Here is a 22,072-nt window from a genome sequence, read left to right on the forward strand (position 1 = left end):
TATTGGGGTTCTCGGTTGTTAAGTCAGGCCTTTGCATGGACTGTGCCCTTTTCTTAGGATGTCTTCCTCCATAAGTTTACTGGCTCACATCTACTTAAGCCTTAAGACTCAGGTCACAGCATTCCTCCTGGGCCTCCTTTCCTGCCCCTCCACACCCCGCTCAGGGGCTCTCCCATTGGCACATGGCACCACTCTGCTTACATACCTCAACCAGCACACTGCAATCTTTTCATAAAGACCACAAATGCCTTGCCGGTAATCTCAGAGTCCCCCGAGAGCAGGGACGTACTACTCCTTTTTACCCACAATGCACCATGTAGTGGATGTTCCATTGATTTGAAAGAAAGAAGGAAGAAAAAGAGGGGATAAGAAGGCAGGTGCAAGCTGAGCATGATCAGAAAGTTGCAAAGGGGAGATAAAGACAGAATCGGGAAGTGGGACTGGGAAACCTCTCTGGAGGCATATGGGGAAAAGGTCACAATGAATTAGGCCTTTTCAGGATTTCCATATTCGTAGCTCAAGGTCACCTAAGCAAGCCTGGCTAATAATGCACTGAGAAAATACTCCACCCCACTCTAAAAATAAATGTCTTTCAATAATGACTGGAATTCTTTACATCATCATATGGCTTGGAATTTTCAGAGTTGTCAACAGCCAAATCCCCTGAGGAGGCTGATCATTCATACTTCATTGTGAGCCTAATGGCCTTGCTCTCATTTACCAGCTGACTGAGCTCATTGCCTTGAAGGAAATGCCCAGAGCGGGTGGGCATAGCAGAGTCAAAGTCACCTGAACCACTCAGAGACAGGCAGGGAGCATGGGCCACCCAGAGGAGGTGGGAAGACAGCAGAAACAGTGGTCAAATTCCAGTCCTAGACCTTCTCTACCTCCCCAAGACCCAAGCTTGCAAAGGAATGAAGTGCCCAGAAAGAGTCCTGCTGGCTAATAATGAGGAGTTTCAGGGATTTTCTAACCAGGCTGCCCCTCACACTCCATGTCCCTGGTCTTGCAGGGACAGATCAATTGTAGCTGGGCACAGGTGAGTGTGGGTAGCCCTCAAAGCCTGGGGACACGAGTTTCTCACGCAGTGGGTCCACTAAGAAAGAACACTGGTGTTCGGCACATCACTCTGGACAGAGAAATGACCTCAGTTGGTATTTAAAGGTGAAGTTCTGAAATAAAGCTGACCAAAATCCCAATTCCAGTGATGCTCTTACTAGCTGAGTGTCTTTGCCAAAGTACTTAAGCTCTCTGGCTTCAGATTCACTGTCTTTAAAGTGGTGATGATTTTCTTTAATTATTAGGATATCTATATGGATTAAATGATCTAATGCTTTGTCATCCAAAATGTGGTTCATAGAATTACAACATCAGCATTCTCCCAAAGCTAGTTAGGAATCTCAGGTCTCACTGGAGCTTTATTGTCAGAATCTGCGGAAATAAAATTTATTTATAAAAAATAAATCTATTTTTTATTTTACTTATTTTAATATTTATTTATTTATTTTTGAGAGAGAGAGAGAGAGAGAGAGCGAGCAGGGAGGGGAAGAGAGAGGAGACAGAGAATCACAAGCAGGCTCCATGCTGTCAGCACAAATCCCAAGACAGAGCTCAAACTCACAATCTGTGAGATCACAACATGAGGTGAAATCAAGAGTCAGGTGCATAACTGACTGAGCCACCCAGGTGCCCCTTTATTTTCTATTTTAGAGAGAATGGGAGCACTCACACAAGCAGAAGAGAGGGGCAGAGGGTGAGAGAGAGAGTGCAAGTAGGGGAGAGGGGCAGAGGGAGACATGAGAGAGCATCTTAAGCAGGCTCCATGCTCAGCATGGAGCCCGACACGGGGCTCCATCCCACGACCCTGGAATAATGATCTGAGCCAAATCAAGAGTTGGACACTCAACTAAGCAGCCCAGGAACCTCCTAGAATCTGCATTTTAACCAGCTCCCCCAAGCACTGATAAATGCATGTAAAGTGCACAAAGCAAGCACTAAGTTTGATGCTCAGTTAGATGCTATTTTCACCTACCAGGCTCCCTACTTCTCCTCGCCTCTTTTCTTCTTTAATTTGCTGTGCTTGTCTCACAGTAAGTTGGTTAGGAACGCTGAACAAAGTTGTGTAGAGCTGGAGGTCAGTTGGGTTTTTCAAATAGCTGTGGTGCTTTGGGTTTTTCAGAGCTTGTGAGGAGTAACAATGTGAAAAGATCAATCCCACCGACCATGACAGGTAGAGGACAATTTCTTTTTTTTTCGCACAAAGCAAATATTTAATAAATTATTTCTGAATTATTCAATTTGTTTGCTGTCTTCTTAGTTATTCTTTCTTATGGCAGGGTTACTTTCTATTCTTTGTCTTTTAAAACATTTTAATTCTAGTTTAGTTAATATATAGTGTTAAATCAGTTGCAGGAGTACAATATGGTGATTCGACAATTCTATACATCACCCAGGGCTCATCAAGATAGATGAACTCTTATTTCCCCATTTTACCCATCCCATCTGCTAACTATCTGTTTGTCTTCTGTAGTTAAGAGTGGGTTTTTTTCTTTTCTTTTTGGTTTATCTCTTTTTTTCTTTTGTTTTGTTTCTTAAATTCCACCTTTGAGTGACATCACAAGGTATTTGTCTTTCTCTGACTGGCTTATTTCTCTTGGCATGATACTCTCAAGCTCCATCCACGTCATTGCAAATGGCAAGATTTCATGCTTTTAAATGAACAGAAACCTATGAGTCATTCCTGCCACAGTCTTCTCCTTTCTTCCCTGCACCAAATCCATTGTACAGTAGTGATGCCAACCCCCCAGCACATCCCCAGGCCAACCCACCATTATCTCTTACTTGCTGAACTAGAACAGCCTCTTTACTAGTCTCCCCACATCCACCTGGCCCCTTCAAATCTATTCTCCATCCTACACAGACATTTTTCTAAACCAGAAGTCCTGTCAAGTCCCTCCCCGAGTTAAAGTCCTTCTGAGGGGCACCTAGGAGGCTCAGTTGGTTGGGTGACTGACTGCAGCTTGGTCATGATCTCACAGTTTGTGAGTTTGAGCCCTACATCAGGCTCTGTGCTGACAGCTCAGAGCCTGGAGCCTGCTTCGGGTTCTGTGTCTTCCTCTCTCTTCTCCTTCCCCTGCCTTGTGTTCTATCAAAAATAAATAAACACCAAAAAAATTTTTTAAATCCTTCTCAGCTTCCCATTACCTTTGGGATAGAGAGAAAAATCTTCAATATGGCCTACAAGGCACTTCACGATTTGAGAAGGATCCACGTGGACAATCTCATCTGGAGGCCCTCACCGCGGCTCCTGTGTTCTAGCTCTTCTTTCAGTCCTCAGATGTTGTCAAAGTTCTTCCTGCCTCAGGGCTTTTGTGTGTCCATTCTTTCTGCCTAGGACTAACTTTTCACCTCTAACTGGTATCCAGCTCTCTCAGCTTAGGTGTCTTCCTCAGGGAAACCTTCTCTGGCTTTTCAGCATGCTCAGGCGCCTGCTGTAAGCTCTCTTAGCATCCTGTCCTTTTCCTTACCAGAGGAAAAAATATTGTGAATTGTAACAATGATGGATTGTAATGAAATATCTATTCTTTTAATTAATGTACACCAGTCTGTAGACTGCAAAAGGGCAGAGAGATAGTGTGTATTTTGCTCAGACCATGTTGAATTTCTAACACGTATAACAATGTCTAGGTTTGGTAGGCAGAGGAAAGATGGAGGAAATCTTCAGGAGACAAAAAGGAAATTTGATGAGAGAGCAATGCCCTTTTGCTAAACAGCACATCAGGAATCTAAAGGACCAGAGTGACTGACTTAAGACTGGAAAGTTAGAGACGAATAGATACCCGAAATGGAAGCCAGTAGTTCTCAGCCTTGGCTGAATATTACGATCACTCAGAGAGTTCTTAAAAATACCATCAATGGACATTCTGATTTATTAGGTGTGGTGTAGCTTAGGAACCAGTGTTTTCACCAGCTTCCCTTCTTGGTGAAAAGTCACTGATCTAGTAAGAGGTAGGATCTGTGCAGGGTCAAATAACTATTTGGTTTCAAAGTCAGGACTAAAATCCAAGCCACCTGACTCCCACACTTTGAACTTTCTGCTCCCCTGGAAACCCAAGAGAACTAGGACTGCAATGCATGTCATTCTGCCTAAACCAACTAGACGCTGAATGGAGGTAGGAGATCAATCCAGTTAATTAATAGCGTGCTTAGGAAACTCTGGAAAAGCACAACTTTAATGGCTGAACAATGAGGCATCTTAGAGTGAAGTAACCCCTTAAGATAGCCCCAAAACTGGATAGAGACACACTAACTCCATCCTCGTGGATGTCTGCTTTTGTGTAGTTTGTTTTGTTGCATATAAATAGATGAGTTTTTCGTTTTTCCATTCATTTCAACTGTCCTGAGAAGGTGAGGCTGGGTGGCTCTCATGGAGCACAGTGACTTCTCTGGATCCCATGAGATCCACAGAGAAAATTCTTCTGTGACTGAGAGCCCTGTGCGTCCAATTTATTAGTATAATTGGATATTAAAGTATTCATTTGTCTAAGATAAATCCCCATGGGCCAACTAACATGTCAACAACTGTATGAATCAAGTTAAGGGGTGTCTGGGTGGCTCAGTCAGTTAAGTACAACCTTGGCTCAGGTCATGATCTCATGGTTTGTGAGTTTGAGCCCCACATCAGGCTCTGCGCTGACAGTGTGGAGCCTGCTTGGGATTTTCTGTCTCCTCTCTCTCTGCCCCTCCCCCAGCTCACATGCTCGCTCTCTCTCTCTCTCTCAAAATAAATAAATAAACATTTTTTTAAATCCTGCCTGGGATTCTCTCTCTCCCTTTCTCTCCCTGCCCCTCCCCACTCATGCTCCCATGCTCTTTCTCTCTCAAAACAAACTTTAAAAAATCAAACCAAGGCACACTTGGTGCATTTTCATTGCTCTAAGACTCTCAAGTAATATAAAGTAGGAAAAAAAGAGAATTTCCTATTATTTAATAAGCCCAGTACGTCATGAAATCAGGATCTTTCAGATCATGGTGATCAGCTGAGAAGCCCCTGATATTATCCAGGTTGATTTATTTACTGAATAAGAGGACCCAGATATTCCATAAATTCAGGACAAGGCTCAAGGGGTAACACCAAACAACAGGGACCTTCCATTGGTGGTCTTTGCTACCCGATCCTCTTATAAGACCATTTGTAACCCTTAGCCTCTCTCCCCTGACCAAGAAAAGAATATTTGAAAGTCAATAGTCTCCTATTTGGGTTAAAGTAGCTATTATCTAAGTGAAAGACAAAAGGGTAAAAGTGGTACCAGGGAAGAAAGGAAGGAAAGAGGAAAGAAAAGAGAAGGATAGGGAGGTTGTCTTAGCTAAAACTATGCTTCACCTAGTCCTGAGGCAAGGGGAGGGGATCTTCTAAATATAGACTATCTGGGTCAAAAAACATGTTAGTCCTGTCCTAAAGAGAAAGGGGCACATAGGGAGGAGACTTAGAGTACTCAATTGCTCAGTTATCACCCAATTCTCAGGCCAGAACGTTATCTACAATCTAAATCCAGAAAATCCCTAGGTAAGCTTGAGACAAAGGGGGACTGGGAGAACAACACATCTGGGAAATAGGGCCTAGAATGTTGGAAAAGCCCAGTCACCCTCAGCTCATTCATGGGTGTGCATTTTCCCCATTTCTAGTTTCTCACCCATCTCACTTGGCCATCTTCTCAATGTCCTTACTTCCCCCTGTGTGGGTTCCACACCAGGGCCAGCCTTTGTGCCCAATTTGAGATGCATGGAATAAAACCTCCCCCCAGCACACTGGTGCCCGCCGTAACAGGACAGCCGCTCCACACTCAGGACCATCCTCTCTGGGCAGCAAACCCTCCTTTGTCAGAGACAGGCTCTGGATACACGAGCACGCTGAATATATACTGAGAGGCAGTTACAGGAGCAAGCGAGGTGGAGTGTTGTGACCAACTCTGCAGTTTAATGAGGCTCTGCCTTGTTGTTTCTCTGTGTATCCCACTCTCTCTGGCCTAACTTGACTCGGGGTTTTTGTTCCTAGACGAAGCAAGCAACTTATGTTCTCTTTCTGACCCGAACTACCCCTCTTCCTAGCCGAGGCTGCGCCATACTTGTGGCTGGCCCATCCTCCATGGAACATAAATCTCCAGTCACCTAGCTCTTACTCGCCTGGCAAAATTCTTCTTCCCCTGTCTTTTGCCTTCTGCCCACATACCTGCACCCACCTTTGGCTATTTCAGGTCCCTGGGACAAAAACTGTGGTTAGCCACGAACTGTAAACCAACCCAAAGTAGCCACACTCGTTGACTGTAGATGCTCAGGGGCTCCCATTAGAGCCTACTAATGTTGTCACCCGAGAAGGAGAGTTTGCTCCCATCAACAGCAGACTCTTACAGCTACTCTACACCTCTGCCCAGCCATCCTTAACACCCTGGGTCTCTGAACAACACTACAGAATGGCAAGCCCACAGGCATAAAAGGAGCCTCAGAAATTATTTACTTCAACCTGCTACTTAATCCAGGGACCTTGTGCAGGGGACCTGACAGGTGGTCTGACAGCTGACACAGGATTGCCAATGCCCTCATGTTGACAGCACACAGAAGAGAGGGCAGGCCAGAAGGGACGTCTGTGTTGCCCTAACAGACCAGAAATGGACTCAGAAATGTACTTGGAGTATGATTTTCCTCCCTTTTGAACAATAGGGCTTACAAATTATAAGGAAGTTCACAAATGTATGGTGTTCATAACAGCAAGTATTCTTTCAGGGTTAGCGAGAAAAACCACAGGTCCCTGGGTAAGTGTGTTTTTTACTCATTAAGCTCCCTTTTTGGTCGGCTATCTCATGCCGAATTTCTGTCTGTGTGACCAGGAGCCTGTAGCCGCTGGAGCCCAGTGAGTAGTGCCTTTCCTGGGTAGGTATCCTTCAGGCATCCAGCACCAGCACCCCGCGCTCCCACTCCCTTCCATCCCCTTCCAGGAAGAGTCACCTGCAGCAGTTTCTGCTGGAGGACTGTGTTGTCCCGGGGATCTGTGCGGTTGCCCAAGCGGAACTTGAGGGGGCGGTAGATGCAGCAGGCGGTGAAACAGATCATATAGAGCATGTACAGGGCACCCAGAATGTGAAAGTACCGCTGTCCGTATCTCTTCCACTTGAGGCTCACCAGCTCTTTCACTGGGGTCTGGTCCAGGATCTGGCGAGCCTACCATGGAAGCAGTGCATAGGTTGGGGGGCAGGGGGTGACTGGCACGGTGAGGAGTGCTGGATTTCCCGCCAGGTCCCAGAGGGCAGCGCAACAACAGCATCATCACTATTCATTCTGTTAAAGAAGTAAGCACGAGACGCCAGAACCCCAATGAGGCTTTGAGGGATGAGCAGTAGTTAGTAGAAAGAAGGGGGAGTTAGAGATCGGTCCACAAGCAGCAGCAGTCGCCAAGGCAGCCAGGTGAGAGAGGTGGTCATCTGCAAACAAGGTGCATCTGGGGACATGAGAAGACCTGTGGGGAGTGGCGGGCAGGAGTTGTAAGGGGTGACGTAGATAAGAGGCAGACCATCAGGTATTGGGAGCACAGTGGGGAGTTTGAATTATCTTTCCGAATGCAATAGGGAGCACAGAGGGTTCAAGCAAGGAAGTGGTCCTATTTTCTCTGCAAGTCTTAGGCACTGGAGGGGAGCAGTAGAGGCACGGAAAGTTGGATGAGGCAACCATCTAAGCCTCCGCGGCGGGCTGGAGTCTGATGGAAGTACACAGCAAGGGGTTAAGCACAAATGAGAGTGGGGGGTGGAGGGGATGAGGCGTCTGAGAAAGTAAGAAAAGGCAAAAGTCAAACCATAGCTGTAGGAATGAACCATTAGCCAACAGAATACCTTTTCTGCTGAACCCAGAGGGAAGGAGAGATGGTGGACAGTTTCTGATATATTTGGCAGCTCAAGGCAGGAAGTAGGAGGAGCCCGATTTTTGCAGAGAGCCTCAATTTTTGCCATAATGTAGGAGTCTGGGCTTCGAGGGAACTAAGGGGGGAAGGCTATGAGAGATGTAAAAGGGGCTAGGAATTTTGAAGGAAAGGAAAAGTAGCTGACTAAGACAAGAATAAAACCTGGAGGAGAACACCGAGAGCTCACTGAAACCAGACATCAAGGATTTATGTCGGCACAATTCACACAGCAGGATTGGCGTTCTAATTCCTAAGAAATCCTGATAGAAGTTTATCTGCTTCCAGGAATATTCTCTGAGTAAGATCACACTAAGTGACCTTTCAAGTTCTCTCTTACTAACAATTGCCTGCATTTTATGGCCTTAGAAAGGTTCTTAGGAAATTGTCAGGTTGCAGATAAACAACAGAAATTCTATCTTGCCACTATTTTGGAAGTTCCCGAGGACCCGAAGCATTTGTTCCTTGCTCCTAGAGTCTTTGACAAATTTTCCCTTCCTACTGTTCACTCAATTCAGTACTATCAGAATGGCGCACGTGTTTCCCGCTCTCTGGGGAGCTCTTTCCCCTCCTCTTCCTGGTGAATTCCAGCTCCCCTAGAAGACCCAGCTCAAGCCCTTCCTCTGTGACATCTTCCCTGGCCCATCCAGGACAAGTCACTTGACCTCAGTGTTGCTGCCACTGTGCATGGTGCAGACTCCTATGGTGGCATACATTGTACTCCATTGCACTTACTGAGGACAGGGAGTGGGGTGTGAGGAAGCAGACAGGAACTATGATTGATTTCTGTACTCTCAGTTCCTTATACAGCAGCTGGGACTCAGAAGGTCCTCAGTGTGCTGAATGAATGAATGAATGAATGAATACTACGAAGTGGCTTCCATTTGGAGACTCCCTCAGCTAAAAGGTTAGTATGAGAAAGGTAAGCAGAAAGGGCTGGAGCTGGGCAGAGGGAGAATGCAGTCAGACTGGACTTTTCTCCCAAAGGCTCCATGGTTCGGTTCTCATCTCCATTTATTATAAGTCAGGGAAGTGTCTGGAGCCCAGGATGTAAGCAAATGGACAGGCTTTGCTCAGACACTTGACAGCCCCTGGTCATCTGTGGCACCCATACCTCTCGCTTCTTGGAGGAAATCACCAGCTCTAGAAAGGACACGTCCTCCCCCCAGGAGTCGATCTCGGTGAGGTCATAGAGAGTGGAGGTCAGAGGCCCGTAGGTCCACTGGATGTGCTTCCGCTTCTGCATCAGGTGCTGGAACATCTGAGAAGACACGGTGGTGAGTCGGAGGGTCAGCGTGAGAAGCTGGGCCGGGGGGCCTCCACCGCTGACGAGGGCTACGGCCCGCTCCTTGCGACTGATGGACAGTTAGTTGTGTGAGCCTCCTTTTTTCTGGTTGTCTTTCTTTCCCACACACCCTATAAGGATCTGAAAGAGGAGGACGGGCAAAGGGAACAGAACGCCGGGCTCCCAGAGCAGATGTCCTAAAGCGACATTCTCAAAGCCTCCCGCCCAGGGGTCCCTGAGGCTGAGCATTTAGCGACGGAGTATGGAGGAAGGGGCCCTACCCTCCGGGCAGTTGGGCACCAAGGGTCTTTGAAAGGCCGCCATGGGGCCAGGGGAGTGTCCCTCACCACGGTGTTGCCCTCCACTCCGGCCAGCTTGAAGGGGGTGAGACCCTGGTGATTGGGCACGAGGTCCAGGGACTGCAGGTGGTCCCTGCGCCCATCATAGGACAGCAGCAGGTTGTACATCTGGCAGGCAAAGGTCTTGTTGGGCTGCAGGACGAGGATGTGCAACACGGTGTTTCCTGGGGGAGGACGCGGGCGTCACGTGGCCGTTGCGCTGAAGTCCCCGCTGATGCCCTGCCCGACCTGGGGTGGCCCCTGCCCTCCCGGCCCCCAGCTCTTACCCAGGGAGTCCTGGGCCCGGATGTCAGCTCCATGCTCAATGAGCAGCCTCACCATCTCCTCACTGCCCACGCAGGCAGCAAAGGACAAGGGGTGCTCCCCTGTGGACACAGAAGGCTCGCTGCCGTGAGGGCCCGATGGGCTGGGGGATGGGCAGCGTCCCCGAGTGACTGCCTCCTTGCCCTCGCGTGGCAGCTCTGGGCTCGGGGACGCTCGTCAGCAGAAGCAGAGGCAGGGATGGAGCACGCGGCGCGGGGAGGCTTGGCTCTGGCCTGAAACCCTGGAAGGCCCGGCCGCTCCCGGCTTTTCCGGGGGCCGGAGCCCTCCTCGGCCCGCCCTCCCTTTGCTCTTGCCCACCTCCCCATGTCCCTTCCTCCCAGCCCCGGCCCCGCTCTCACCAAAGTAGATGAGGTTGCGGGGGCTGCGGCGGAACGCCGTGCCTGTGGCTCTCGCAGACACGCTGGCCCCGTGGGCAAGCAGGGCTCTCACCAAGTTCACGTTCTGGTTCACGATGGCTATGTGCAGGGCGGTCTGACCTGGCCCAGAGAGAGATAGAGAGACGTCTCAGTGATGGGGCTGTCCCCAATTCTTCCAAGGACACAACATCTCACTGGCAGACAGGAGGTCCCTGACAGGTCCTGGCATAGATTTCTGCCCTTGGCTTAGCACAGTGGCCTGAGACTCAGGGCAATTTGTCTCACAGGCTGTCCACCTCACTGTCCCCACCTTTTGACTGTTGTGGGTAGGGTGTACATGGGATCACTGTAATGTTGCTATAAGAGAAAGAAACAGAGTTTTGTCCTACAGGGAACATGAGAGAAGTTGAAAGGAAAGGAAACAGTGAATGGCTAAATAAAGTCACATATGCTTGCAATCCCAGACTTCAAGCTGTATTACAAAGTTATAATCATCAAGACAGTATGGTCCTGGTACACGAACAGACACATAGATCAATGGAACAGAATAGAGAACCCGGAAATGAACCCACAAATGTATGGCCAACTAATCTTTGACAAAGCAGGAAAGAATATCCAATGGTAAAAAGACAGTGTCTTCAGCAAATGGTGTTGGGAAAACTGGACAGCAACACGCAGAAGAATGAACCTTGACCACTTTCTTACACCATACACAAAAATAAACTCAAAACAGATGAAAGACCTAAACATAAGACAGGAAGCCATCAAAATCCTAGTGGAGAAAACAGGCGACAACCTCTTTGACCTCAGCTGCAGCAACTTCTTACTTGACATGTCTTGGGAAACAAAAGCAAACATGAACTATTGGGACCTCACCAAGATAAAAACCTTCTGCACAGTGAAGGAAACAATCAGCAAAACTAAAAGGTAACCAACAGAATGGGAGAAGATATTTGCAAATGACATCTCAGATAAAGGGTTAGTATCCAAAATCTATAAAGAACTTATCAAACTCAACACCCAAAAAACAAATAATCCAGTGAAGAAAGGGGCAAAAGACATGACTAGACACTTTTTCAAAGAAGACATCCAGATGGCTAACAGACACATGAAAAAATGCTCAATATCACTCATCATCAGGGAAATACAAATCAAAACCACAATGAGATACCACCTCACACCAGTCAGAATGGCTAACATTAACAACTCAGGCAACAACAGATGTTGGCGAGGATGGGGAGAAAGAGAAACCTTTTTTTTTAATGTTTATTCATTTCTGAGAGACAGAGCACTATAAGTGGAGGGGCAGAGACAGAGGGAGACACAGAATCTGAAGCAGGTTCTTGGCTCTGAGCTGTAAACACAGACCCCGATGTGGGACTCGGACTCACCAGCCGCGAGATCATGACCTGAGCTGAAGTTGGACACTTAATCAACTGAACCACCCACGTGCCCCAAATAGGAATTGTTTTGCACTGCTGGTGGGATTGCAGACTGGTGCAGCCACTCTGGAAAACAGTGTGAAGGTTCTTCAAAAAATTAAAAATAGAACTACCTTATGACCCAGCAATTGCACTACTAGGTATTTATCCAAAGGATGCAGGAGCACTGATTCAAAGAGGCACATGTACCCCAATGTTTATAGCAGCACTATCAACAATAACCAAAGTATGGAAAGGACCCAAATGTCCATCGACTGATGAATGGATAAAGAAGATGTGGTACCGGGGCACCTGGGTGGCTCAGTCGGTTAAGCGGCCGACTTCGGCCCAGGTCATGATCTTGCGGTCCATGAGTTCGAGCCCCGCGTCGGGCTCTGTGCTGACAGCTCGGAGCCTGAAGCCTGTTTCAGATTCTGTGTCTCCCTCTTTCTGACCCTTCCCCGTTCATGCTCTGTCTCTCTGTCTCAAAAATAAAATAAACGTTAAAAAAAAATTAAAAAAAAAAAAAGATGTGGTGTATATATATATATATATATATATACAATGGAATATTATTCAGTGATCAAAAAGAAAGAAATCTTGCCATTTGTAACAATGTGGTTGGAACTAGAGGGTATTATGCTAAGAGAAATAAGAGAAAAACAAATATGTGACTTCACTCATATGCGGAATTTAAAATACAAAACATAAGGGATGGGAGTCAAAAATAACATAAAAACAGAGATGGAGACAAACCATAAGAGACTCTTAAATACAGAGAACACACTGAGGGTTGCTGGTGGGGAGTTGGGTGGGGGGATGGGCTAAATGGGTGATGGGCATGAAGGAGGGCATTTGTCGGAATGAGCATTGGGTGTTACGTGTAAGTGATGAATCACTAAATTCTATTCCTGAAGTCATTATTACACTATATGTTAACTAACTTGGATTTAAATTATAAATAAATAAATAAATAAATAAATAAATAAATAAATGGCAGCTGCATTTGGAGCCCTCTATGAAGAGATGAATCTCAAAAAAAAAAAAAAAAAGAAAGAAAGAAAGTCACGGATGCTAAAGGCCAAGACTGGGATGTCTGCATGCCTTCCAACTCAAGGGCAACCTTCCTGAACCCTCTAGCACCTCTTCCCAGGCCACCCTTTGGAGACCCATTTTAAGAGGTGACATCAGACTCTCCCACACCTGTCTCCACCTTGAACTACTATGTGGGCTCCTCACCTACAAATGGCTCACACAAGGTGGGCTCCTTGACCAGCTCCGGGGCAGCCTCTATCAGCACCACGGCGGCCTCGAGATTGTCATAGAGGGCCGCTATATGCAGCGCGGTCTCCCCCAAGGCTCCTGGAGGGGAGTAAGATAGGAGTGTCAAACACCTCCAAGAGCATCTTGAGGAAGGGGCTCTGGCTCAAGGCTCTCTCCCCGCTTCCTCGCAGAAATCCTCAGCGTCCAGGGGCGAGGCAGGGCAGGTGGCCTGGCTCCATCACACCCAACCCACCTCTCTGTCGGAAATCACAGCTTCGGTCCAGCAGAAGTTTCTTGAGGGCACACAGGTCATTTTCCTTGGCTGCCTGAAACAGTGGAGACTCTCGGATCCTGGGAGAAGATGAACGTGAGTCCAGTAGAGACAGAATCACTGAGAGGCCAAAGGCAGAGAGAGGATCAGAGACCTTCTCTACGTGGAACAGATACGAGTCACACAAAGTGTGCAGTGACACATTGCAAAGAGTCGTTAACTGGACTCTAGCTGAGGGTCAGACTGGGGTGAGAGTTTCCCCCGTGGTTGTGTCATTGCCAGCTCTGCCCAAGTCTGGTGGGGGTGGTTGGTGGGGGGGAGGCCTCAAGGCTCCGGTGGGCAGAAGACTTGTGGGGGCAGAAGGGGCCCATGCTGCAGAGCTGGTGGCCCTGATGACCCTGACAGGAGGCCATCGGGCCTAGCTGAATCCACCTAAGCTGAGTAAATGTTTTCACCCCTGCTCCCAGGCCTGCTGAGCTAGCTCTCCTTAGGCTAAGGGAGTTAGAGAGACCAGAGGGGCAGAGAGGCAGAGAGGGGCCAGCTGTTGGAACTTAGGTGATTTACAAGCTGCCAAAATTCCAAATACCCCTCAGGGCTGCTCAGAGTCAGATCCACGCTGTGTGTGTGGGGGGGGGGGTGCGGAGGACGGACTCCTTCTGTGTTTTACCCCATTCATAACTGAGGAGGATCATAGCCTTGGGCTCCTCTGGGAACCTAGCAGCTAGGAGCAGAAGCCCTGTGGTATCCGTCCTAAGGCACCTCTTGTCAGTTCATCTTTGTTTCTTCCCTGCCTGGATGAACCAAACAAAAGCTAAAGCTGCAGGCACAAATCAGATCCCAGGGTGAATACAAGGCAGGGGAGGGTCACGAGGGGAGAAATGAGAGGCAAACAGACTGACCAGTGCTTCCCCTGCTGTCCCCAGGTCCCCCATCCTCTCTTCCAATTGCCCTGTGAGCCAGGGGGAAGAACATTTTTATTTAAAGAAGAAGCTTTTTATCTTGAGGTGGAGCTCAGGTCTGCCCATTAGAAAAGTACTCGCAGGAGGGACCAGCAGAGTAAGGGCCAGCACCCTCCCCACCTCACCTAGACCCTCAGGGTGAATAGTCCCAGCTCAGGGTAACCAGGGCTAACCTGGTTTCACCCCCTGTGCTGGACGCACCGCACACAGCCTTAGCAACCAGGCCTCCAGCGCACCGCCCTCTGCGGAGGGCAGGTCCAGAACCCAGCTCTCTCTCCAAGACTGCTCTGGCCTCACCCTGAAGTTTCGAGGGAGGTGGGGAGGCCAAAGGTTCCCTCACAGGGCCTGGGGTGGGGGTTGGTGAGCAAGCAGAGAGCCTTTCCCAAATGAGGGCTCCGACTGCAGCCACAGCCAGCTGTACCGTTTGTGAAGCCCAGCGCGAAAGAAAAATGTAGGACTCCCTGTTCGAAAATTAAGAATTTCAAGTTGACCACAGCAGCGCATTAAACCAAGTGCCGGGGTTTTCTGCAACACGGGATCCTGTGCCACTGTAGAGGCCACCTGCCCACGAGGCCAGCCCTGGCTGGACCGCAGGCCTGCTACTGTCTGCTCACCCCATCCCCAGGCAGCTCTCAGATGGGTGACAGGTTCCCCAGATGCTCTGAGGCAGAGGCCCACCTCTGGGAGGATATAGGTCCCCGCCCTGGCCGCTGCTTTTCCGTGAAACACATCAGCCCCACCTGACCTGCAGGCATCCCCCGGGCAGGCACAGGCCTCATTCAATCTACCGATGATCCTCCTGACCCAGCATTCTGCTGCACAAAGTAGACACTCAATAAAAGGTAGATAAGCTGAGTTTCCCTCATCAGCTGGTCAGCTCCAGAAGTTCTACAGAACACAGCTCTCATCCTCTTTTTCACACAAGCAATTTTCCTTCACGCTAATGGGAATGCTTCGCTCTTTCTCCAGGCAACAAGTCTTCCAAAACCTGCAGGATCTCGTGCCTTCCCACCAGCCTTCACCTGCCTGTCCTCCCCCTCCCCCAATCTGCTTTCTTCTATCCTTCTTCTGTTCCCGTCCCTTTCTGTCCCCCAGCCCCCTCCTCCACCAGCCAGGCAGGTTGGAGCTGTAGTGTCACTTTGTCCCTGGCTTCGAATCTACACCGAGTCTCCTCCTGCCCACTGACAGAGACAGCTGGGGTTTGGAAGGAGTGGGTTGGGTGCACCCAACCACCTGACACTGGATGCTGGGCCACTGCAAGCAGAGATACAGCAGCGGAGTGGATCAGAGGGTTGGGGGATCAGGGGGAGGTGGGACGTGGCACGACTGGGGCAGCCTACCTCTTCTGTTGCAGCATGTGGGCCTCGTCCAGATGCTGATCCCAGTCCTGCTCTCTGAGCAGCCAGGAGGCCAGAAGTTTCTGGAGTTGGACCCTGGGCCCCTCTGCCTTAGGTGGAGGAGCCCCCATATCGTCTTCTTTCAGGCACTGGCAGGTTAGGGAATGTGGTAAAAGGAGCCGGTCTAGGAGTCCACAGAGGAGGCGGGGTCTGTTTGGGGTTGGGACTGAGAGTGAGTATATCTCCAGTGTGACTTGTGTATACAGCGTGCAGTTTGTGGGTGGAGTGTGTGTGTATGCAGTGAGGCGACTGGGGGCCCTGCCAGGAGAATGTGGCTTTACCTGGAGGGGAGGAGCTCTCTCTAGAGAGCCCCCGGGCACAGAACCTGCTCTAGAGCTGGGAGGGGAGGTGGAGGAGGGAACTTCCTTCCCAGCAGTGGGCTGGGGCTGCAGGGGAGACAGGGGAAGGCTAGGAGACTGTGGGATGTAGAGGGGGAGCAAGGATGAAGCCCAGAATGCGGGCCCCACATGCAAGGTGAGCACTTACTGGGATACAGGAAAGCAGAAAAGTGAAAGCCCTCCAGCTTGACAATCAGGCAGGTTCTGGCTTGAACGCTGGCTCTTGTCCCCTTACAGATCAGTTAAGTGAGCTTCCCAGGCCTCAGTCTTCCAATCTGTAGAACGGGGCCAATAATTGTACTGTCTCATGTGTCTGTAAAGCCTGAGCGTAAGAGTTCAGTGACTATTGGTTCTCCTTCCGCAGATGGGCTCCAAGCCCTGAGCGCTGCTTGTCTGCATTGCGGTCTTTGTGGTTGTCTCTGTTCTCAACCTTGCAGCCAGCCTCCCGGAGGCTTCCAGGCCACGTCCTCAGTGAAACTTCTCTTCCTTCCCAGCTTTGTGGAGCCCCAGTCAGGGGAGACCCCAGAACTGGAACAGCAGGAGCTGAGCTGAGGTGGTGGACAGAGAAATCTGGTGACTCTCTTCAGGAGTGATGAGGCAGGACTGAGGACACATCACCTTTTGTGTTATTTTCTAATAGGGTGGTTTCTATTTCTCTTCTGATTGGAAATGCTTGTTACTGAATTCGAGTCACCCGGGAGACAGATGCGGTACCTGGGAATAGGCTGAGGGCTCTCCTAATTTTCTAAACAGAAGGGCAGAGCACAGAGAGGGAGGGTGATGGCCCACGGCTAGTAACAAAACTAGACTGGCTTTAAAGTTGGAAACTTAGCTCCAAATCATCCGCCATAACTTGCTTTTTCTTCTGAATCTTCGGCCTGTACAGATATGAGAGACTTGGGGGGACACAGGACCTTGGGGGGTCTTCAGGAGCAGGGGACTCCCCTCTTCTTTTACTACAAGATTGAAGGATAGACAAAGTGACCTTTATAGAAGGGGAATTGAAAGGAAAACAAATAAGGAAAGGGAGAGGAGATGCCAGAGACCAGGAGGAACCATGCTCTCACCCAGGTGGTAGGGAGATGCCAGCTGGGAAAGGGGAGGGGGGTCACCTTGTAGGGCAACTTTCTGCTTGGCTGGGGGTTGGGGCTGTGTGGGATGGTAATGGCCTCTGCAGCCTTGGGACTTCCAGTCTAAGGAGATGGACTGAGTGATAAGGTTGAGGTGGGGGTTGTAGATGCTCTGATAAGCAGGGACTGGCAGAGGAAGGAGGCCCGCCTAAGAAATACTCAACCCATAAAGCTAATCCTGGAGGCGGTGGGGGCGGGGAGGGGCCGGCCCAGTCAGAGCCGCACAGAGCAGGTACAGGGGGGCTCGCCACCAAGGGCCCTGTCCTTGGGGCTGGGGTTGGGGAGAGAGGGGGGCTCAGGAACAGGTGCCCCGCTCTGGGTCTTCACCCTCTCACTGGCCCAGGCTGGCTGCACAGGTCCAATTCTAAATTTTTTTTTTAATGTCTTTATTTATCTTTGAAGGAGAGAGAGACAGAGCATGAGCAGGGGAGGAGCGGGAAGAGAGAGAGACACAGAATTTGAAGCAGGCTCTAGGCTCTAAGCCGTCAGCACAGAGCCCGATGCTCGAACTCACGAACCGTGAGATAGTGACCTGAGCTGAAGTCGGACACCCAACCGACTGAGCCACCCAGGTGCCCCATTCACAAGTGCACCTCTATGAGGATAGTTTTTGATAAATACAGTACAATACTGTAAACGTATTTTCTCTTCCATATGATTTTCTTAACAATGTATTTCCTCTAGTGTACTTTGTTATAAAAATACAATATATAATACATATAGCATACAAAATATGTGCCAGTCGATAGTTTGCTATCGGTAAGGCTTGTAGTCAACAGTAGACCATTAGTAGTTAGGTTTGGGGGAGTCAAAAGTATATACTTGGACTTTTGACTGCTTGGGGGGTTAGTGCCCCTAACCTCGTGTTGTTCCAGGGTCAGCCGTACCCCTGATCTTTAAGGAGTTGCCTGCTCTCCGCTGGCTTTCTCCCCTCACTCCTTCTCCTTTGTCATACCCCCCTCCACCACCTTATTTCTCCCTCGTCCCTTCTCATGCTCCCTCAGCCTTCTGTGGACAAGAACACCTAGGACCCCTCTCCCCCCAGGTAGCAGCTTCCCTCAGTCTCAGGAGAGTCCCTGATGTCCCCTAGGGGACCAGGAGCCCCTCACTACACTTTCAGGTCCCAGAGCCTCTTGGTGTCAAAGCAGTCACAACTCTTATTTGGATGTGATGTAGGGAGAGGGAAATGCATCATGCCTGGATTTTATCTTTTTAGGAAATACACTCCCACCCCACATACCCACAGCCATGTAAGGAAAGGATTTGAATACACTTTAAAACATTAATAGTGATTAGCACTGAATAGTGGAATCACTGACCCTTTTTGTTTTCCAGACTTCTTAAATTGCTTTTATACTAAAACAAATTAAATTCCTGCTCGAATTATCTCTCCCAACACAGGGAACCAGCAGCAGGTGGTGAGGAAATGCAAGGAACGGTGGTCAGTACAACCCAGTTCTTTTCACGCCTGCCTGTCCCACCCCCAGCGGCCCTCCCCATCCACACGCACTGAGCCTGGGTTGGCTTCTCTTTTTGCCTGGAACCAAGAAGCTCCTCCCCCAAAGTAACCACATTAGTGACTTTTTTCCACCCAAGCATTGTTTCCTGGACATGAAGGTCAACGAGTGCACGGTAGGGGTGAACAGGGTCACCTGCTTACTTGAATCTTTCTTCCTCCACCGTCCAGTGACCTCGTGTACCACTCCCCAGTCACCTGGCCTGGGTGGGCGGGAAGTATACAAGAGGTTGCAGCTGTCCCAGGGGGGCCTCCTGGTGAGCACTCTGCTAGCAGAGGTACAGCTGTACTCCACGCCTACAATTCCGTCTTCCAGAAAGGGTACACGTTCCTACACATGCACTTGGTGGTTCACTCAGGCGTGGGATGCATGGGCTCCACGAGTGGTGTGAGAGGGTTGTGATAGCTCAAGTGTGCCCACAATCTCCTCCCACCTGCCCCAGCACCTGCCCTGTAGCTTCTGGCCTGCATTGCTTTCTGGTTTACCAGGGCAGGACTCCATCCTATCTCCCCAATCCCACCTGCCCCATCCCCAGCCATCTCTGCTCTGGGAAGCAGATAATTAGCCACCGCCCATTACTGCCAGCAGGTCTGTGCTCACCAGCTTCACGGGCCTGGCAGGCATTGGGGCTTTGAGGCAAGTTTCTGGAAATCTGTTATTTGGGATCCTGGCCTCGATGCCATGCTGCTGCTTCTTTAAAGACTCTAACTACAGGGCACCTAGGTGGCTCAGTCAGTTGAGTGTCCAACTCTTGATTCCATTCAGGTCATGATCTCACAGCTCGTGAGTTCAAGAGTCCGCAATGGGCTCTGTGCTGACAGTGCAAAGCCTGCTTGGGATTCTCTCTCTCTCTCTCTCTCTCTCTCTGCCCATTCTCTTTCTGTGTCTCTCTCTGCCCCTCCCCTGCTCATATGCATGCTCTCTCTCTCTCTCAAAATAAATAAATAAAACTTAAAAAAAAAGACTCTGCTTCCTTCAAGCAAGGAGTTTGGAGAATGAGCCTCTAACAACTTTTTCTTTGTGTCTGAGAGTATGAGGGGCTGTAAAATGAGAGAAGAGGGGTTTGTCTACCAGTTCAAGAGGCCAAAGGCTTAGGGAGAGGAAAGTCTAGGGGAGGGTGAAGAATGAAGGAATGATTTCTGCTTGGGCACAGGGTACCCCATTCTCTGTCTCTCTCTATGTACACATGCATGTGTGTGTGTGTACGCACACGCACACACACCGTGTACTCTTTTCTCCCCCAACACCTATGCCTCTCTACCTTCCTCTGTTTTGGTGGACCTGAGTTTCAGGTACAGCCCAGGACTTGAGGATCCGATATTTCCACATCTGCTCTGGGCCACATTCTATACAAGCCACTTACCTTAGAGAATGGCTGCATGGAAGAGAGGAAGCTGTGATGTTTGAAATCAAAAGAGGTGGTCAAGGGGCACCTGGGTGGTTCAGTCGGTTAAGTGCCTGACTCTTAATTTTGGCTCAGGTTATGATCTTGAGGTTTGAGCCCTGTGTTACACTCTGCACTGACAGCATGGAGTCTACTCGGGATTCTCTCTCCCTCCCTCTCTCTCAAAATAAATAAATAAACACTAAAACAAAAAGAGGTGGTCGAGAGTCCTGCTCTGCCCTTTATTGTCTGTGTGATGTTAAGCAGAAGAGTCATTTCTTTTGTGAACCTCAGTTTCCTCATCTATATGATGGGTATGATGACACTACTACTTTGAGTCCCAGTTGCTATATCGATGTCATGATGTAATGGATGTGAAAGTACTTCACAAACTCTGAAGTCATTTTGTTGCCCTCCACAGGATGATGCAGTAGGATCATCCTAGAAGCCTCTGCTGGCCACTCACCACTCTCTTGCCTGGCAAGGGAACTCTCTAGTGACCTGAATGAGGGACAGGGCCATGGCTGTGATGTCACAAAGCTCATGAAATCAGAGGTCCTATGGAAGGGAAGGGAAGAAAACGGTGCAGGGAAGTGGTAAGGGCTGGGACAGGGACAGGAGAGGGAGGTGGGGGGAGCCGACTGGGCATAGGGGAGTAGGGAAGACCAAAGGTGGTGGATGGGCAGGCCCATGACTTCCCCGGGCTCCCAGCTCTGCAGGGCAGCATTCCTGGCCGCCATCTTGCTGCTGCTGCGGGTCAAGGGAGTGAAGCTTCAGAAAGGCAGCCTGGATCCCAACGAGAGGAGTCAGAACGAGAAAACACCCTCCACAGGTAGGACAACAGTGTCTGGAGCTAGGGATCAGACCTCTTTGGAGTCAGCCCCCCAGTTCCTATCAGGCTAGAGTGAAACCTGAGATAGGTCGGGTTGTGGGGAGAGAAGTCCAGTCCCTTATTATTGTAGCGTGAGAGAGTCAGGTAAAGGGTTTAGAGCAGGGTTCTTAGCGGGGGACGTATTCAGAGACACACCACGGGCTGGCTACAGCACCACACAGGTGGCTTTCGTGTGTATGGGCAGGGGTGCATTTATCTTGGAAGAGGTTGTAGTTTCCATCCCTTCCCTGGGGTGGTCCCTCCAACCCCAAGTGTTGTAATGCTTTGGAGGAGGCCGTTTGAGGTAGAAATGGGGTATGTGCGCACCTCAGTTGGGGCTGTGATTGAATACAGACCAGAGGAGACCTCCAGATGGAGCACCGCCTCCCTGGCCAAGGATAAGGGGTTGCACAATTGGGCCAAAAGCCCCAGGCCCTAACTTCTTCTCAGACTCTCTAACTTCATCACCTTTCTGGTATAGGCCAGGATCGGGGCGGGGGCAGGTTAGGATCGGCCCTTTCAGTGCCTCCCCCTCTCCACGGTTGCAGACCAGGATCAAGAGAACTTTGAAGAGCACTTTGTGGCCTCCTCCGTGGGGGAGATGTGGCAGGTTGTGGACATGGCCCAACAAGAGGATGACGGGACATCAGACACAGCAGCCCTTCGTGACCACCTATTTAACCTAGCCTTCTGCTTCAATCTGGCCAGCATCATGGTTTTTTTATGAGGGACATTGAGGCTGAGGTGGTAGCCTGGCTCCTGGATGAGGACCTTGCTATCTACTTCCGCTTCATGATAGCTTACTGACCCCCTCTTCCCTACCGGGCTCCAGGTCACTACTCCCAAGGGGAGGTGTACACACAGTTTCCTGCCTCTCGTCAGTGGCTCGTCACCTCAGGATGCAGCATCTGAGAGATCCTGGTGCTGGCCTTTCAACTGTCCATTGCCCCAGCCTGACCGCCTCGCCACGCTCTGACCACCTTCTCCCAGGGCCGGAGACACCAGACCCACGGCCTTCTCTTTCCCACACCTCTCCCGGCTCTGCTCTGGACAGCACATTAGGGGAAAGAGGCAGCAACAATAAAAGTAATAGCAGTAAAGTCCTGAAAACATTTGGGGACAGCTTTCTGAGACTTAACCAAAGCCCTTTTGTCTCTAACTGGTCTGTTTAATTGCCCAATCTTTGGCCCACTGACCTTTAGACCCATTGGTTTCTTCGCTTTTCTTGTGTCTACAGAATTCTCTTGGCATT

General features: G+C 49.6%; 2 protein-coding genes across 2 annotated transcripts in view; one reads left to right on the forward strand and one right to left on the reverse strand.

The window, feature by feature from the left end:
- TRPV5 (transient receptor potential cation channel subfamily V member 5) overlaps positions 1-15,890 on the reverse strand; it is a 31,453-nt gene extending 15,563 nt beyond the window's left edge. Inside the window, exons 1-8 of the mRNA XM_049642033.1 lie at positions 15,524-15,890; positions 13,207-13,304; positions 12,930-13,052; positions 10,252-10,389; positions 9,856-9,954; positions 9,578-9,753; positions 9,060-9,206; positions 7,003-7,215 (exon numbers count right to left, since the gene is read on the reverse strand). Of these exons, the coding sequence (XP_049497990.1) occupies positions 7,003-7,215; positions 9,060-9,206; positions 9,578-9,753; positions 9,856-9,954; positions 10,252-10,389; positions 12,930-13,052; positions 13,207-13,304; positions 15,524-15,651 (1,122 nt within the window). The 5' untranslated portion in view covers positions 15,652-15,890. The remainder of the gene's footprint in view (positions 1-7,002; positions 7,216-9,059; positions 9,207-9,577; positions 9,754-9,855; positions 9,955-10,251; positions 10,390-12,929; positions 13,053-13,206; positions 13,305-15,523) is intronic.
- Positions 15,891-20,413: 4,523 nt separating this feature from the next.
- On the forward strand, positions 20,414-21,963 carry LLCFC1 (LLLL and CFNLAS motif containing 1). Its single transcript, XM_049642026.1, has 3 exons — positions 20,414-20,545; positions 20,661-20,781; positions 21,369-21,963. Exons 1-3 carry the CDS (start codon positions 20,510-20,512, stop codon positions 21,545-21,547), a joined length of 336 nt encoding a protein of 111 aa, XP_049497983.1. The 5' UTR covers positions 20,414-20,509; the 3' UTR covers positions 21,548-21,963.
- The last annotated feature ends 109 nt before the right edge of the window (positions 21,964-22,072 follow it).

This window comes from Panthera uncia, chromosome A2, assembly GCF_023721935.1.
Source record: "Panthera uncia isolate 11264 chromosome A2, Puncia_PCG_1.0, whole genome shotgun sequence".
Classification (NCBI taxonomy): domain Eukaryota; kingdom Metazoa; phylum Chordata; class Mammalia; order Carnivora; family Felidae; genus Panthera; species Panthera uncia.

Coding starts and splice junctions, on each gene's coding strand:
- LLCFC1 (XM_049642026.1), top strand. CDS start 20,510: ATGGAAGGGAAGGGAAGAAAACGGTGCAGGGAAGTG. Junction 20,546..20,660: donor GAAAACGGTGCAGGGAAGTG/GTAAGGGCTGGG, acceptor CCGGGCTCCCAG/CTCTGCAGGGCAGCATTCCT. Junction 20,782..21,368: donor CGAGAAAACACCCTCCACAG/GTAGGACAACAG, acceptor CCACGGTTGCAG/ACCAGGATCAAGAGAACTTT.